This window comes from Pelodiscus sinensis, chromosome 23 (genome assembly GCF_052426305.1).
Source record: "Pelodiscus sinensis isolate ZL-2025 chromosome 23, ASM5242630v1, whole genome shotgun sequence".
Lineage (NCBI taxonomy): Eukaryota > Metazoa > Chordata > Testudines > Trionychidae > Pelodiscus > Pelodiscus sinensis.
The window spans coordinates 25046091-25060650 of record NC_143074.1 but is presented as its reverse complement, the minus strand read 5'-3'; the positions used below and the strand labels follow the sequence as shown (position 1 = coordinate 25060650).

At 45.5% G+C, this 14560-nt stretch overlaps 1 protein-coding gene across 5 annotated transcripts in view; it reads left to right on the top strand.

Moving 5' to 3' along the window:
* NR6A1 (nuclear receptor subfamily 6 group A member 1) overlaps positions 1-14560 on the top strand; it is a 180690-nt gene that overhangs the window by 120435 nt on the left and 45695 nt on the right. The window contains exon 1 of one of the 5 annotated variants that reach the window (XM_075905679.2): positions 8592-8963. The exons of the other annotated variants lie outside the window; for them this stretch is intronic. Coding sequence (XP_075761794.1) covers positions 8948-8963 — 16 coding nt within the window. The 5' untranslated portion in view covers positions 8592-8947. Of the gene's footprint in view, positions 1-8591; positions 8964-14560 lie in introns of those variants that run through there. 5 annotated transcript variants of the gene reach the window in all.

Sequence of the window (14560 nt, the reverse complement as noted above, 5' to 3'; positions counted from 1 at the left end):
TGAACCCCCCACACTTACAACCGTTTTTGTAAGTGCAGAAGGGGCCGAAACCCCCCAAGTTACGTCCTCGGCCTGCATTTACGACAGTGCAAGACGCCTATCGTAAATGAGGGTTCGAGTTACGATGCCCCCGACTTGCGACACTTCCCCAGGAACCGATCGCGTCTCAAGTCGGGGGCCACCTGTATTCCCTTACTGCTCTCCTGATACACGTGGTCCTTTCCAGCCAAGGACAAGCACTGTCCTGGCTCCCCTAGTGCCCTGGCCCATGTCTGCATCTCATTCATGTCGTGGGGTTGCTGTGCCCCTAGGCAGTGGCATCGGCACGAGGCGCATGCAGCAGACCTTGTTCTACAGGTGTCGTGTTTGTAAACACCCCAGTATTCCAGGAGCGACCCAGACCGATCGAAACGCGTGTCTGTTCCGTGGACAAGTGCTGTCTGCTGAGGACGGTGCAGAGCGGACTACATCGCACTGCAGGCTTGGAGATGTCAGTAGTCGTTCTCACAACGTGCAGAGAAGAGGCTCCTGAGCTGAGCACGGGGGAAGGTGGCTTGTCCAAGCCGTACAGTAAGGAAACTTGGGCCTTAGAGTGAGCTGTGGCATCAGCCTGATGGAGAGCTCTGCTCTTTTTGTTTTCGTTCCTAGGTTCTGTATCCCTCTGTTTGCCTTGTTCTCTTGGGTCCCACGAGGAGCTGAGGTCTCTGCCCTGTCCTCACTTCCCATGTTAACGACTCATCTCTCTGTTCCGCCGCCTCCTTGCCTATTGGCCGTGCAGCTGAGCTAGCAGCTCTGTGGTAGCTTGAACATGTATCAATCTCACCGTTGGTTTCTGCAGAAAGGCATGTAACTGTGCTGCTACTTCAGGAACCCCAGGGGCCTGCTCCCCTCCTTCTGTTCAACCCCTGGTGGGGCACTCTTGCTCCACAACCTTCCTCCTGCCCTGGCAGAGACACCTGCACTAGCAAGCTAATCCGAATCGAGGAGCTGGCTCTCCTCTTGCTCTATTACTGTCGTGTAAGCTCTGAAGTGAGTGTTTCTCCTGTGGCTGACTCCTCTCCTGTAATAAGGGTTGTAAGTGGAAAGCTCTGACTGTACTAGCTGGATTAACGGGTACTTCATATCACATTTTATATCAGTTTCAAATCTGTTGCTAAAAAGATTAAAAAAAAAAAAAGCCCTGAAATTTCTTCTATGTAACCCCCCTTTTTCCTCCCTGGGTTACTCGGGAGCAGGTCACACTCGTGTGCCTGGGCGCCTGATATTTTAACGTAAAAGGAGATCCTGAATACCCCAGGGCTTCCACCTGGCTGGCCCTCTACACACTCACGGTGTGCCTTGGGAGCCTCTAAGAAATAAAATGATTCCAGTAATAACCTGGACCTACCTCCAAGACAGCAATTATAAATAAGATATATCTAACTGATGACATTAGAATTAACACACCTTTATCACAACTTAAACAGGGTTGAACAGGTTAAAAGTGAACAAAATTAATTAAAAAGTCCATAGAAAGAAAGGAAACGTATCTGTCTGTTTTCTGCACTGCCACCATCTATCCCACCCTAGCGTGTGCCTTCCTGAGTCAGAGGCCTAGGCGCTTGCTGACGTGGGTGCGCTTGGAGGTCTGCATTTGGAGTGGAGACAGCGCCGGGCAGGTCCTGTGAGTGTCAGTCCAGGCTGAGCAGCCAACTGCAAAATCCCTCTGCCACTGGAGCAGGCCCCGCCAAATGCCCGCAGCTCTGGTTCACTGGGCCGGTCACTCGGCCTCCCTTTGGGCCCGGAGTCAGCCTATTCTCTGAGGTCTGTCCCAGGAAGCACCTTCCCAAAGAGCCCAGTTACTCCCGGTTCCCCCGTGCAGGTTTATACAGGCCCCCCTCAGCCATGGGCACAGCCAGAGTGTCTCCCCTCTAGGGACAATCAGGAGCCCCTGATGCAGCCTGCTAGATCCAAGCCCTTTTGGCTCTCAGTCTCAGGCTCTAGCTGCAACACAACGGCAGCCTGGCTCCTCTCTCCCGAAATGGAGGCTCCTCACACACACTCTCCATGCCTGGGAGAGCTACCCTTCCCTCCCTTTTTCCCAAGGGCTCATGGGAGTTGTAGTCTCTAGGGCAAAATTGCAGCACAAAGGATACTCCCAGTAAGTCCGAGGTCCCCTTTAGTAAGGGGACTACATGTAGGTTTCCCATTTGAGTTTTGTCCAAATATTTGCAAAACACAGTTTAAGGGGAGAGGGGAGACTGCCGAGTAAGTGTTTTGGGGTCCTGAGTTTGCACCAGTGAGATCAATTAACTTTTGCTGGGATTGGGTCAGATTTATTGTTTCCAAGAGACTTACTCGTGGGATGAAGCTACTGTCCCACTGCCGAAGTGGATTTCCTTGTAAGCACAGCAGATGGCTGTAATTGCTGTTTCCTTTCCCTCTCCCACGCGCTGTGTGCGTTTCATAATGAGTGTTGTTTCAGTGGGCATCTATCCCAGGCCTTTTATTCTCTCCAGCAGCCGAGTGAGTGACTGAGCATTCCGGTTTGGTGCCGTTACAGGACTGGCCTTTTGACTTGTTGAAGGTCTCATTTCTCAGTGCAGTAGCCTTTATCTCCCAGGGTTTGACTTTTGATTGAAGCTGGAATTAAAGGGGCAGCCCTTGAAGGTGCTGTAACTGCTGTTCTGCCATAGATGCTAACCACTTTGCTGGGCTTGCTTACATGGCTGGCAATTTGGGGGGAAGTCTCGAGGGCTAAATTAATAATAGACCAACAGTGACAATACCCGCAACAGCAGTAGTCCACATATAATTAGTCTGGTTGTGCTCAGGTTAGTTATGCAACAGACCCCAAAGTCATTCTTCCCGTTTTCTGTTGAGCAATGGAATGAAAATTCCCATCAGTCTCCTAGCAGCATCAAATGCAAAAGATAGTCTTTGCTTCCTGGCTAATTGTTCTGCACGAGTCCTGTGCCCTAGTCCGTGTGTCCCAGGAGTGACTGCTTTCATGTGTGGATGAAGTGATGTGGGTGTGGGTGTCTGTAGCCATTGGTGCTTCATGTGCTCGTTCAGGATGGAATGTTGTTGTGTTATTAATTCTATAAGAGGTCATTTAGCTGTTCCAATTAAGCCATGTTATGAAAACTAAACACTTACATTCCTATCTGTGGAGTGCACAACTCAAATTCAGTCTTGACTGCTTCATGCCTCTGCTGGGCTGGGAAAGTGGAGTACTCTGTATGACATTGCAAGCACAGAACAGATGCTTTTTTCATTTAATCAGAGCTAGGGATTTGGCTCAAAGACTTCAGAATGTGTTTTAGAATGGCCTTATAGGGTTGTTTAAGTTTTCTATTATTTCCTCTAATTAGAAAGCATGGAGAAACAGAATATTATATTTCAGAAATAGTCTATAATCCTGGCTAATAGCCATTGATGGGCCTAATCTCCATGAATATATCTACCTCTTTTTTTGAACCCTGTTAAAGTCCTAGTCTTCACCACATCCTCTGGCAAGGAGTTCCACAGGTTGACATAATTGATCAGACTTTTAGACCACACTTGGACTTGGACGGTGTAGCATTCACTAGCTGTTGCGTGCTGTGTTTGAAAGGTGCTGTGGGCATTTCCCACCCTCACATTCTTGCATTTGATGTGTCCATGTGAGTGGACGTGTCTGTGTTAGCGTTATAAGAGCAAAGTTGAGATCCTGACACTCCTTTACATGGCGTTTGGTAGCGGTAAACAAGCATTTCAGTGTCCACTTGGCTCTGGTCATGCTTCCCCCCGGCTTTTAAAAAGCAAATTGAACTATGTGGAACCGATTCACATTTTATGTTGCTTTAAACATTCAAGTGTCCTTAGTGTTGTAATCCACAAAGGTGTTTGTACCTCGGATCCAGGCGGCGCAATCGTGTGTCCCATTGTTATGGAAATGAGCCAATCTTCATTAGTGCTGTGAAGGGTTATGAATTGATTGGAGAGGGAGGATTTAGACCTGTTCAGTGGGGCTACCATCCGAAAATGGGGGAGCTGTTTGTTTTTTTTAATCGCTTGTTTTCACGATTGGGGACGGATTAAAAAAATTAAATAAGAAAGTATAAAAATGGATATTGCACGTGGCTGCTCTTACCCCTTTTAATAGGTATAAGCGTTTCATGGTAGTTTGAGTGGGTTATTTGACATCAGACAAACAGCTAACCGTTTTAAGTACACTTTTACAAAAACAACTAATGGTCTGGTGGCACTTTACAGACTAACAAAACATGTAGATGGGATCATGAGTTTCGTGGGCACAGCCCACTTCTTCAGATGACTGGAGTTATGAGTTTAGGGTGAGCACACCCAAAATAAATAGGGGAGGGCAGAAAAAGGAAGGGGGATGGGATTTCCCCCTCCTTTCCACGCCCCCTTCCCCTCTCCTATTTGTTTTGGGTGTGCACATCCTAAACTCATAACTCCAGTCATCTGAAGAAGTGGGCTGTGCCCACAAAGCTCATGATCCCATCGACATGTTTTGTTAGTCTGTAAAGTGCTACCAGACCATTTGTTGTTGTTGTTCTGTAACAGACTAACTCAGCTACCCCCTGAAGCTTCTTTTACAAAAGAGACCGGGGTAGTTCTCAAAGAGGTGTTACGCATTCTCTGAGAACTGCCCGACTCTGCAATTCCATACCTCGGTAGGCTTCTGTGTTCGGAGCTCTCGGCATAGAATCCAGTGCTTATTCAGTCCAATCTTTGCTTTTTAACCTTGGGGTTTTTTTACAATCCAAGCCACTACAAACTTCATTCAAATAATATCATATAGTGGACCAACCAGCACCAGGAAATGAAACTCCACAAAACTTTAGTAGTTAGATTGAGAGGGTGTTGCCTTAAGTCAAATTGCACTGCCGCAGGAAGAGCCCTTGGAGTAAACACTCACCTAGCCCCAACGGGCAAGGACCCTCGTAGTAGTCAGTGCCATGACTCAATGCGCTACTGTGAGTGCTGTGAATCTGACGTTTCATTCTTCAGAATACCTTGCAGTTTAGTATGTGAGCAGTGTTTACAAGGGTTTGGAAAGTACAAAACCCTCCATTTCAGAAGTAGCCCATTGGATTGTGTTGACGGCACGCTTGCTACACCCTACCAGTATTCAGAAAGGTATCTGCATCTGCAAAAAGGTCCATAGATACCTGTATCCCCACTCACAAAACCAAACCTTTATACATTTCTCAAACAGAATTTCCAAGATGCTGAGTCTCTTGGAGGTGCAGTTCTGAAATTCTCATATTTTACTTTTTAAAAATTTCAAAATATTTCAATCCTGTTATGCCGGGGAAGTCTCGTGTAACTCTCACTCTATACGTGACTGCTGCTGCCGTATTAAGAAACGTGAAGACTTCCCCAGCGTTGCCCAAGTCCTTCATGGCAGGGGGCTGGCAGCGTGAGGGGTGCAGGAGTCAGATGAGGAGGTCGAGGAGGGCCTCCGAGCAGGGGGCTGGGGAGAGTGTGAGAGTGAGGGTTGGGGGGTGAGGAAGGGCTTAGAATGGGGGGTCAGCAGGGCTTTCTCTCCCCATCCCAGCCGGCAGGAGCCTTTGCTCTCCCCTCCCCCTCAGCTCCCTGGGCTGGCGCTGTAGTCAAGTGCTGGCAGGTGGGGATAGGGTTTGGGGTAGAAGGGCTACTTGTCTGTTCTGGTGTAGGGATATAACTGGATAACCGCTCACGTGGGGGGATAGCTCAGTGGTTTGAGCATTGGCCTCCTAAACCTAGAGTTGTGAGTTCAATCCTTGAGGGGGCCATTTAGGGATCTGGGGCAAATCTGTCAGGGATGGTGCTTGGTCCTGCCATGAGGGCAGGGGACTGGACTCAATGACCTCTCATGGTCCCTTCCAGTTCTGAGATAGATAGCTATGGAGATATACCTATGGTTAATTGATAAGCCTGAGCTTGTCTGTTACTGTGAATGGTTACCCACTCCCAAGAGCTGGCTGCCAACCCACGTGCCCCCTCTGATACATAAGCTGGCTCCTGTGGAGCCTGCTGCCACCCACACCACACACAGAGGTGTGGCCAACAGGCGGGAGCTGGTACGTGCCAGGAGCCAGTTTAAAAGCTGATGCCTGGCAAGCACTGCCGCGCCCCACCCCACACTACAGGTGCATGTAACTGCTGACATTTTCAGTCGTTTCACATGTACCTAATTACCCACTTTTTAACATCCCTAATGTGGTGGTTGGCAAGATGGTAGAGCCCTGTCCCCACCTGGCCACTCTCCTGGTGGTGTGGCTACTCCCCGTAGTCCCTCTGCAGTGTAGCTGTCCCCTGCACTCGCTGCCCCCAGTGGCCACTGTGAGCATTGTGACCTTCCTCTCTGCCCCCTCCCTTTCCATGTCACAGAAGACAATCCCATTCCTGGCTCTTCCTGTTTCCCTGCCACAAACAAAAACTTCCTAACTCTCAGGGTGCTTAAACACTGGAATGAATTGCCCGGGGGGGTTGTGGAATCTCCATCACTGGAGATACTTAAGAGCAGGTTAGACAGACACCTGTCAGGGATGATTTAGACAGTGCTTGGTCCTGCCATGAGTCCAGGGGACTGGACTTGATGACCTCTGGAGGTTCCTTAAGAGGAGATCTCAAACCTCCAGCAGGTTTCTTCTGCATATCAGGATTCACTCTAGAGTCCTTTGCCAAACCTTCTCCTATCAGTTTTGTACAGTATGCTGTTTGCTGGTTAACTAATTTGCTCCATCACAGAAGTGGCTGCATAGAATCACAGAGCACTAGACCTGGAAGGGACCTTGAGGAGGTCATCGAGTCGAGTCCAGTCCCCTGCACTCATGGCATGACCCAGTACTGTCTAGATCAGTGGTCCCCAACCGGCGCCCGCCAGGGCATTTATGTGAACCTGTCGAAACATCTGGGCTGTTTCCTCCCTCCCCCGGCGCGCAGCACATGCGCGGTGCTGGCCCTGGGCGCGTGGCACATGTGCAGTGCCGGCCTGCCCCTGGGCGCCCAGCAGCCACGAAAGGTTGGGGACCACTGGTCTAGATCATCCCTGATTTCAATACTATAAACATAAATCTGTCTTTTAAAGGTAGTAGGTGCAGATTAGGAATAAAGTGTGTTTGTTTGTACGGATAGAGAAATGGCAAAGGAAAAATAAGTAAGTTAAAAGATAAACAAGATCATAATTGTGTCATTTGTTATTTCAAGTTAAGGGAAGGTTGTTTTTTCCCACGAGGTATCAGTCTGTTTTTCCTGCTGGGAAGGCATACATTAAAAAGACAATTTCTTAAGCCTACCAATAATTATCAGAGCAGGAAAAGGTATTTTAGACCCTGCCCTGAAGCTTTGAAACCCTGAAGGTTCTCAAAGGTGCCTCCTGACAGCTCACCAAATAATCCACGTTTCATAGCGACTTCACAAAGAATAATACATGAGGCAAAGCGCTTTGTGAATGGATATTGTTCTGATATCTTGCCTGGCTCCACAGAAAGAGAACAGACAGACACATTTTCAAGCTCCTTTGGTTCTGCAGTTTTTGCACTTCTCATGTTCCCCCCATTCAGCATCCGATCCCTGCTGTAGCCTTTACACAACGAGCTCCTGGATGGATTCACTGTGTGCTCACTGGGCGGCTCTGGCCGAGGTTGTTCGGCTGGGTTTGCAGCCTTCCCTTCCCTTCCACGCGCTGCTGTTTTGTGTCGGAGCTGCCGAGCAGAGCCTGTCCTGTAAGAGGAGCTGGAGCTGGAGCTCCTGGCCCCATTGGTCAGGGGAAGTCACCAGTGATGAGGCTTAGCAAATATTTGCCATCCAATCACATGGCCACCTTGTGCTAAATCCCTGTCCCACTCCTAGCGTAGCGAGGGTCCCGCTGGCATGCACTGTGTCAGGAGGTGCCATGTTTTGGCTTCTCCAGAAAGAAGGCCCGGCTCGTGGGAGGGAAAGGGGGCTCCCTAACCCGGAGACGATCGGAACTGGATGTGGGGCTGGGCTTTCGGAAGCACTTCTGGATTTCCCGTTCTTGTTAAGGCTCTGACCTATGACATCACAGCCATTAGCATAAAGCTGCCTGGCTGTCTCCTGTGCAGTGGCAGGCAGGTGGGCTGCTCTGCCTCACAGTGTGGACGTGGCTGCAATGCAGGAAGGCAGGGGCATGCTTCTCTGGGGCGGGACAGGGTGTGGATGAAGCCAGACCCATGGTGCGCGGAAGGTCGTGCAGGAAGCTGGGATTGTGCTTTTCAGTGGACTGAGGTTTCTAGCGTATTTTACTAACTGGCTTTGGAACATCCTCTTCTGTTCGGAGTATTTTCTAGAGGCCTGAGTGTTTTATCCTGGTTCTTTGGAGCTTTCAAGGACTGATCCGTTCATCATTAAATAGCCTTCAGGCCAACAGCTACATAGTTTTCCATTTTTCTCTTGGAAAGACTTGCTATTGTCACTTCACAATAACAGATGGAACGATTTCAGGGAGAGTCTCTTTTCTTGCTAAACGCAAGAGGCTTTTAGGCCTGGGTCTGTCAGGTTACAGGGAATAAAATCGAATGCTTCTGTGCAGATGAGAAATGGTTTGGAATGATCATGTCACTTAATGATGGCTTTTTAATTAAATATCAGTTTGCATGTTACATCTCCAAGATGTCAGGGCAAAGGGCTGTTTTGAGCTAATGTTACCCTACCAGTTTTCAGAGAGATGTGAGAGACAGCATTGTTAACTGAAGAAAATAAGGCTATCAGTTCCACTTAGATAACCTTTGGTAATAAACGGAGCCCATGCAAGTTGTGACCTTAGGGCTTGAACTTTCTAATCACATGACCAGCTTGTAAACTGACCTGTGAGGATGACTGTTGTATCGAAAGCTTAGAGAGAAATTGGCAATAAGGATCGTGAGGTTTCAACATCAGGCTGATGACTGTTTAGTAATATATTTCTTCATGGCTGCTACAGAACTCCCCAGCAAACTTGGAGAAGCATGAAATGGATACATGGGAAGGTAAAGGAGTTGGTTTATAACTTTGGGAGCATTATCTCAGTGTTGGGAAAATACTATGAAGGTTTATAGCAAACAGTAGCCTCAAGGGGAGGAGAGTTAGCAAGAGCAGGCAACTGCTTTTTGTGTGCAGTTTGAAGACAGCTACTGCGGTTGGTTGCAGAGTTTTCATTACTTTAAAAAAAGCCCCACACGTTAAAGTGTAGATCGAATGCTCCTGTGATTTACATACCAATCTTAAATGCTTAATCGAAGCAGATTATTTAATTTTTTAAAATGTATTCTATTTGTGACTTAATTTGTTTGTTTTAAATTTCCTAATCCATTTGACCATCTGGAAAAGCTTTATTTAGTATTGTTAATTATTGATAGTATCAGGGTCATGTGGACTCTTGATAAGAGTTTCATCTCTCCTGGGGCTAATACTAGTTCAGATATTTTACAGCTTTTTCTATGCTTAAAAATACTGCCAGAGCCTCCACAGATTATTCCCTTGAAATAGTTTCAGTCTTATTTTAAGAAATCCTACTGCATATTAGAGTAGTGTATCTGGTTTTTAAAAACGGTTGTGGCTTAAGTTCCCCTGTTTTTTAAGTCTTTTCACCTTTTAATTCTTTATCACTCTTGCAAATTACACCTTTGGGTAACCGACTAGATTCATAAGAAATATTTCCCATGATCCTTTGCTGTTTTTTTCCTGGTTTCAGAATTTCTAAATCTAAAGAAACATAGACTGTCAAATTTTAGTCCAAAACATAACCTTGTGTTGAATTGCAGCTGAGTGTTCAAGAAAAAAGTTGAATGACTTCATCAGTACTGAGAAATTGCCCAGATAATAAATCCTGATGGTGTGGGGGGAGGTGGGGGGAACCCTCAACAGTGTAATTGTTTTATGTTGCTTTGAATGTTGTGGCTATTATAACATCTGCGAAATACAGCTCCGCAGTCAGCGTGAAGCACATGTGTTGGCACACTGCATGAGAATTCTAGAGGCTAGCATTTGTTCAAAGCTCTTGGTAAAACATTTGGCTCTGATCAGTGTTCCATTTTCATTTATAGCAAATAAATGTTAAATGTGCCTTTTAACTTTGAGAGAGGTGCTGTGACTCACTGAAGGCCTGTAGAATTCTTGTGGATCACACTTTGGAGCAGTGTTCTCATTCCTGCTCGCTTCTTTTCGCTGTGCGGGTGAGTTGTGTACAGTTGTTTAGAACTTGCAGAGCTTGCTAGTAATGCCTGGCACGTGCTTATTTGGTGTATTTGTTAGGTCTGATCAAAGAGCAGTGGCTTTCCTATTTGTGTGCATGGGTAAGACAATCAATGAGCTCCAGCTCAAGAAATTGCATTTTGTAGATTGCTGTTTGACCTGCTGATGCTGAACAATCACTGGGCTTTTGAAGAGGAATTTGTTGGTTTTGTATCAGCTACCCTACCTGCACTGTATTGGAAAAAAGGCAGCAGAGACTCCTTTGTCCTCCCCTTTATGCTGTATGATCAGAAGGTGGAATTTTCCTCTCAGGAAATAAGGGCACTGTAACATGAGCTCATTATTGGTTTGAGTGATTTCTAATAAGTGTAGAAAATGTACAGAACGAATATGTAGTTGCAGGACAGAGAAATGGCATTTTTCTTTTGTTCTTTAAATATTCCAACCAATGCCTCTGAAATAAGACTAAAATGTCTATTTTTGTAAGAGACTTTTTTTACAGTACAGAGTATTAGATTGTAAACTCTCTCTTTCTCTTTCTCTTTCTCTTTCTCTTTCTTTCTCTCCCTTTAAAGACTTTAGGGGCCCTGTCCAGTTAAATTAACCTCTATCACAGCTGGGCATACAAATGTTTTTGTTTTAGTTCACAGAGGGTTAATTCTATTCAGGCTTTCACTATGGCAGGCCTGATCCATAGAGCAACACAATCTGGTCTTTCAGCCCTGTCAGTCGCTAGGCAGGAAGTCTTATTTCTTAAGCTAGCCTTAGGAATGGGGGTTGGGAATCTCCAGCATCTGTAAAGATCAATAACAGGGTATAAGAGACAGACCTCGGTCCATTGTGCACCCTTCTAAGCTAGATGCATTCTTCACATACTGAGCCTTTCTCGGAAAGAGCAAAAAATGTTATTTCAGAAAAAAAGCTACGTGTTTATTGATTTTCCATTTAAATAAACCCCCCCTTAAGCAAACTTCTTTATTTTGGAGCGTAATTAAAGCTTTGTAATCTTATTTGAGCAATGCAAAAATCCAGTTATGGAAGGGAATTATTCTAATCCCAGAAATGTTGTGTTTACTAAGAATACCTTTCTCTTGATACTAATGTTTGACTGTAAAATGGAATTGCTTTGAGCCCAAATGAGGTATTTGTGAAGGCGAGCATGAGAAGAAAGGGGGGGGGGGACCCTCTCCTTGAGGCCTCGTTGGTGTTTGACATCACTGGTGGTGTGAAGGGAGCAAGATTTAGTTAAGATTTAAGTAACACATGTGTGAGATCTCTCCCCCAAACAGCTGTTATTGGCTCTTGAAATTTAAACAGTTAAACAAATACTTGAGGGTGTGCTATTTTGTGATGAGTTTAACTAGAAGTAGAGAAAATAATATATAGTTTAAAATGTGCTAATCTATTTATAAATTGTGACTTTAAGGTGTGTGATGTCTGTAACTTGTAAAGATACCCTTAGTTAAAAAATTGGATTCCTAGTAAAATGTACTTTATAAACTAGATGACTTGAAACTGGTCACTTGGCATATTTTCCCTCTTTTTCATTCCAGTAAAATGCTTTATTCTGTCACTTTCTCGTTTTAGATAGTTAGGGAGGAGGGTCAGTTCTTTCTCTTGCTCTGAGATCAGGTTTTTGTGCCTGCCATACTGTGAAGCACTATTTGTCACTGATAATATAAGGCAGTTATGTGGACTCCAGTTTTTAATTTCCAAGCTAAATCCTTTATAGTGAGTTGAGAGGGTTTTGTAACTCAGAAGTAAATATCTAATACTGGTTAGATTAAAAATAACAAATATGATGATGGTTTTCAATAATAGCATCCATGTTTTTCCCCTGGAATGCTGTGGTACTGACAATATGTTGGGAAAACAAAAAACAGCCATCCATATTCTTTGTAGCCCATATGTAGCTTGTATTCATGTTGTGAATAATAACAGGTCATAAGTGATAATAGAACAAAGTGCACTTGTTTACAGGTGAACATGTGACTTACTAAAATCCCCACATTTTGATAATCCCATTCATATGTTGTATGTTTTCCTTACGCATGTGAACTTCTTCAGTTACTCTTTGCACTATAAAAAGCGAAGCAAGTTTAAGTTTCTTCTGCTTTCTCACACTGTCTTATGTGGCACCTATGTAAAGCATCATAATATTCCTGTAGCATTTTTAATGTTTTAAAATTTGGTATGAAACCTACCGTGACCTCTGAAAACAATGAATCCTTTAATGTGGTGTAGGGGGAGGGTTTAGTGAGGGAGTAGCCATAAAAATCTTCAGGGTTCAAGATGAGGTTGAGATTTTTGTGAGTGCTTTTGTTGTAGCAGCAACTGTTTGACTTAGCAGCTGCTACAATAGCCCGGGAGAACAAAGCTAGAGCATCCCATATGAGTTGGTTGGACATAAAACACTTGAAGAAAATGGAACAGAAAAATGCTTCCCAATTTCTCTCCTCCCCCAAATAAAAATGTAAAACGAAGATTAACTTTGGTTTTGTAAATCAACACTATACGGCACACAGCTTTATGAAACGGAGAGACTCTTAATGTGTGTAAGCACTAACAGAATCAAGAGAAGAGCCTGGTATTTCCTTTCAAATTTAGGCTAACCTTTTATGTGTTCTGAAATTACCTGTTCAGTTTGAAGCAGTCCCATAATTGAAAACGCAAGGTAAATGTAAAGGTCATTGCTACCTCTACCATGGGCATCCCGACGTTCACTTATACAAGAATCTTGCATTAATTAGGATGAAAAATAACAAAGGTCAGGAACCGGCAAACCCACGGGCCTCAGTGGATTGTCTAGAGGCCAGTCAAAATTCCTGCGGGACTTTTAAAGCCATCACAGGTATTTGATTAGCTTTTAAACTCTCCGTTTGGTGTCACAGTGATAGTTCCGTTCAGACCGCTGGTGTTCCTCTCTAGGTTTCTGCAGCCTGGATTACTCGGGAGCTGCTGCATGCACTGTGCACATGCGGGATTCTGTTCTGGAAATGTAACTCATTACTAACCAGCGAATGCAATCGGGCACGTGCATACTGAGGTTACTGTGGCAATGTGCTCTCTCACCCCGTCTCACCGCTATCCATTTCCACCCTGGAAGGTTTATTCCTCAGGAAGGATCCTGATTCTTGGTTGCTTCAATCATCTCCACTTCCTTCACTCACTAGGTGACAGCCCCGTTCTTTCAATGGCAGCCACAAAAAAGCTGAAACTGGAAATGAGCCCCCATTTAAATCCTCAGTCATTTGTTTGCAGCCTGTGTGAGGAGCGAGCCTAACAAGCCTACTGTAATCTCTTATGAAAATGCTACAAATTGGGGCACCATATAGCGGTGTTCGAGTTTGCCAGAGGGGTGTTACTTTGTGGCTCCTGCCTCTCACAATGTGCACTGCCCGATGGTTTTATAGCTCCTTGATTGTGTCTGCAGCTTGGCTTGGAGCAACACCACATGCCTAGTGGCTTTCTCCCTGCGGACCACTGCAGATGGGACCAGGGGATCTCACCATCAGCTCATGCTTTATGGGGGTGATGCTGGGGGTGGGGTGGAGTAAGCAACGGTTGAGCTACCCCCGCCCCGGATGGAGGGTCCTTGTCTAGCCAGTGTTAATCCCCCTCCCTTGTTGATCAGGCCAGTGTTTCTCAACCAGTGGTACAGTACCCTTAGGGGTACTCGAAGTCGGGGGGGGGGGGGGAGAGATACGTGAACACAACAGAAATTTGGAGAAAACTGAATTTTTGTTTTAAGTTTTACAGCACTTTGTTATTTTTGTACTTTTTGTACCCAAAAATTTCGTCGCCCGCCCGCCTACGATTATGTTGTTTAAACAAATGTGTTGCAATAGTAGGAAAAAAATTGTCTGAAAACTGTAGGTACTGAGGATACTTATAATTTTGTTTTAAAAGAGGGATACATATATTTTAAAAGGGGTGCTTTAAAAAAAAAAGGTGAGAAACACTGGATCAGACAACTCAAGTGGAGATGGTGCAATTCATGAGACCGTGATGGTTAGTAGCGTCTCTGTAGCCAGGTGCTTGGATTAGCAGTGCGGCCGGGATCTGCACCAGCATTCCTTCAGCAGCCATCTTGGAGAGCCTGGCTAACGTTGTCTGTCTTGTGAAATGGGACTGCTGGGTTGGGGTGATAACGAGACCCCGTTGCTGTGAAAGGTGTCGGTGGTTCCTTATTTACCCCTCTCTTTTTAGAGATTTGTAACCGTTGCGGTAAAATCCTGGCAAAGGAGACATGTCTGGAGTGCAGCAGTGACTTGTTTCTAAAAGCGAGCGCGCCAGCGATGGCGACTTGCCATTTGTGCTAGAACTGCCAACAGAGCACCCAGAAATGAGTTCAGTTGCTTCAGGTTTTTTCTCTTCCGGTGTAACTGGAAAC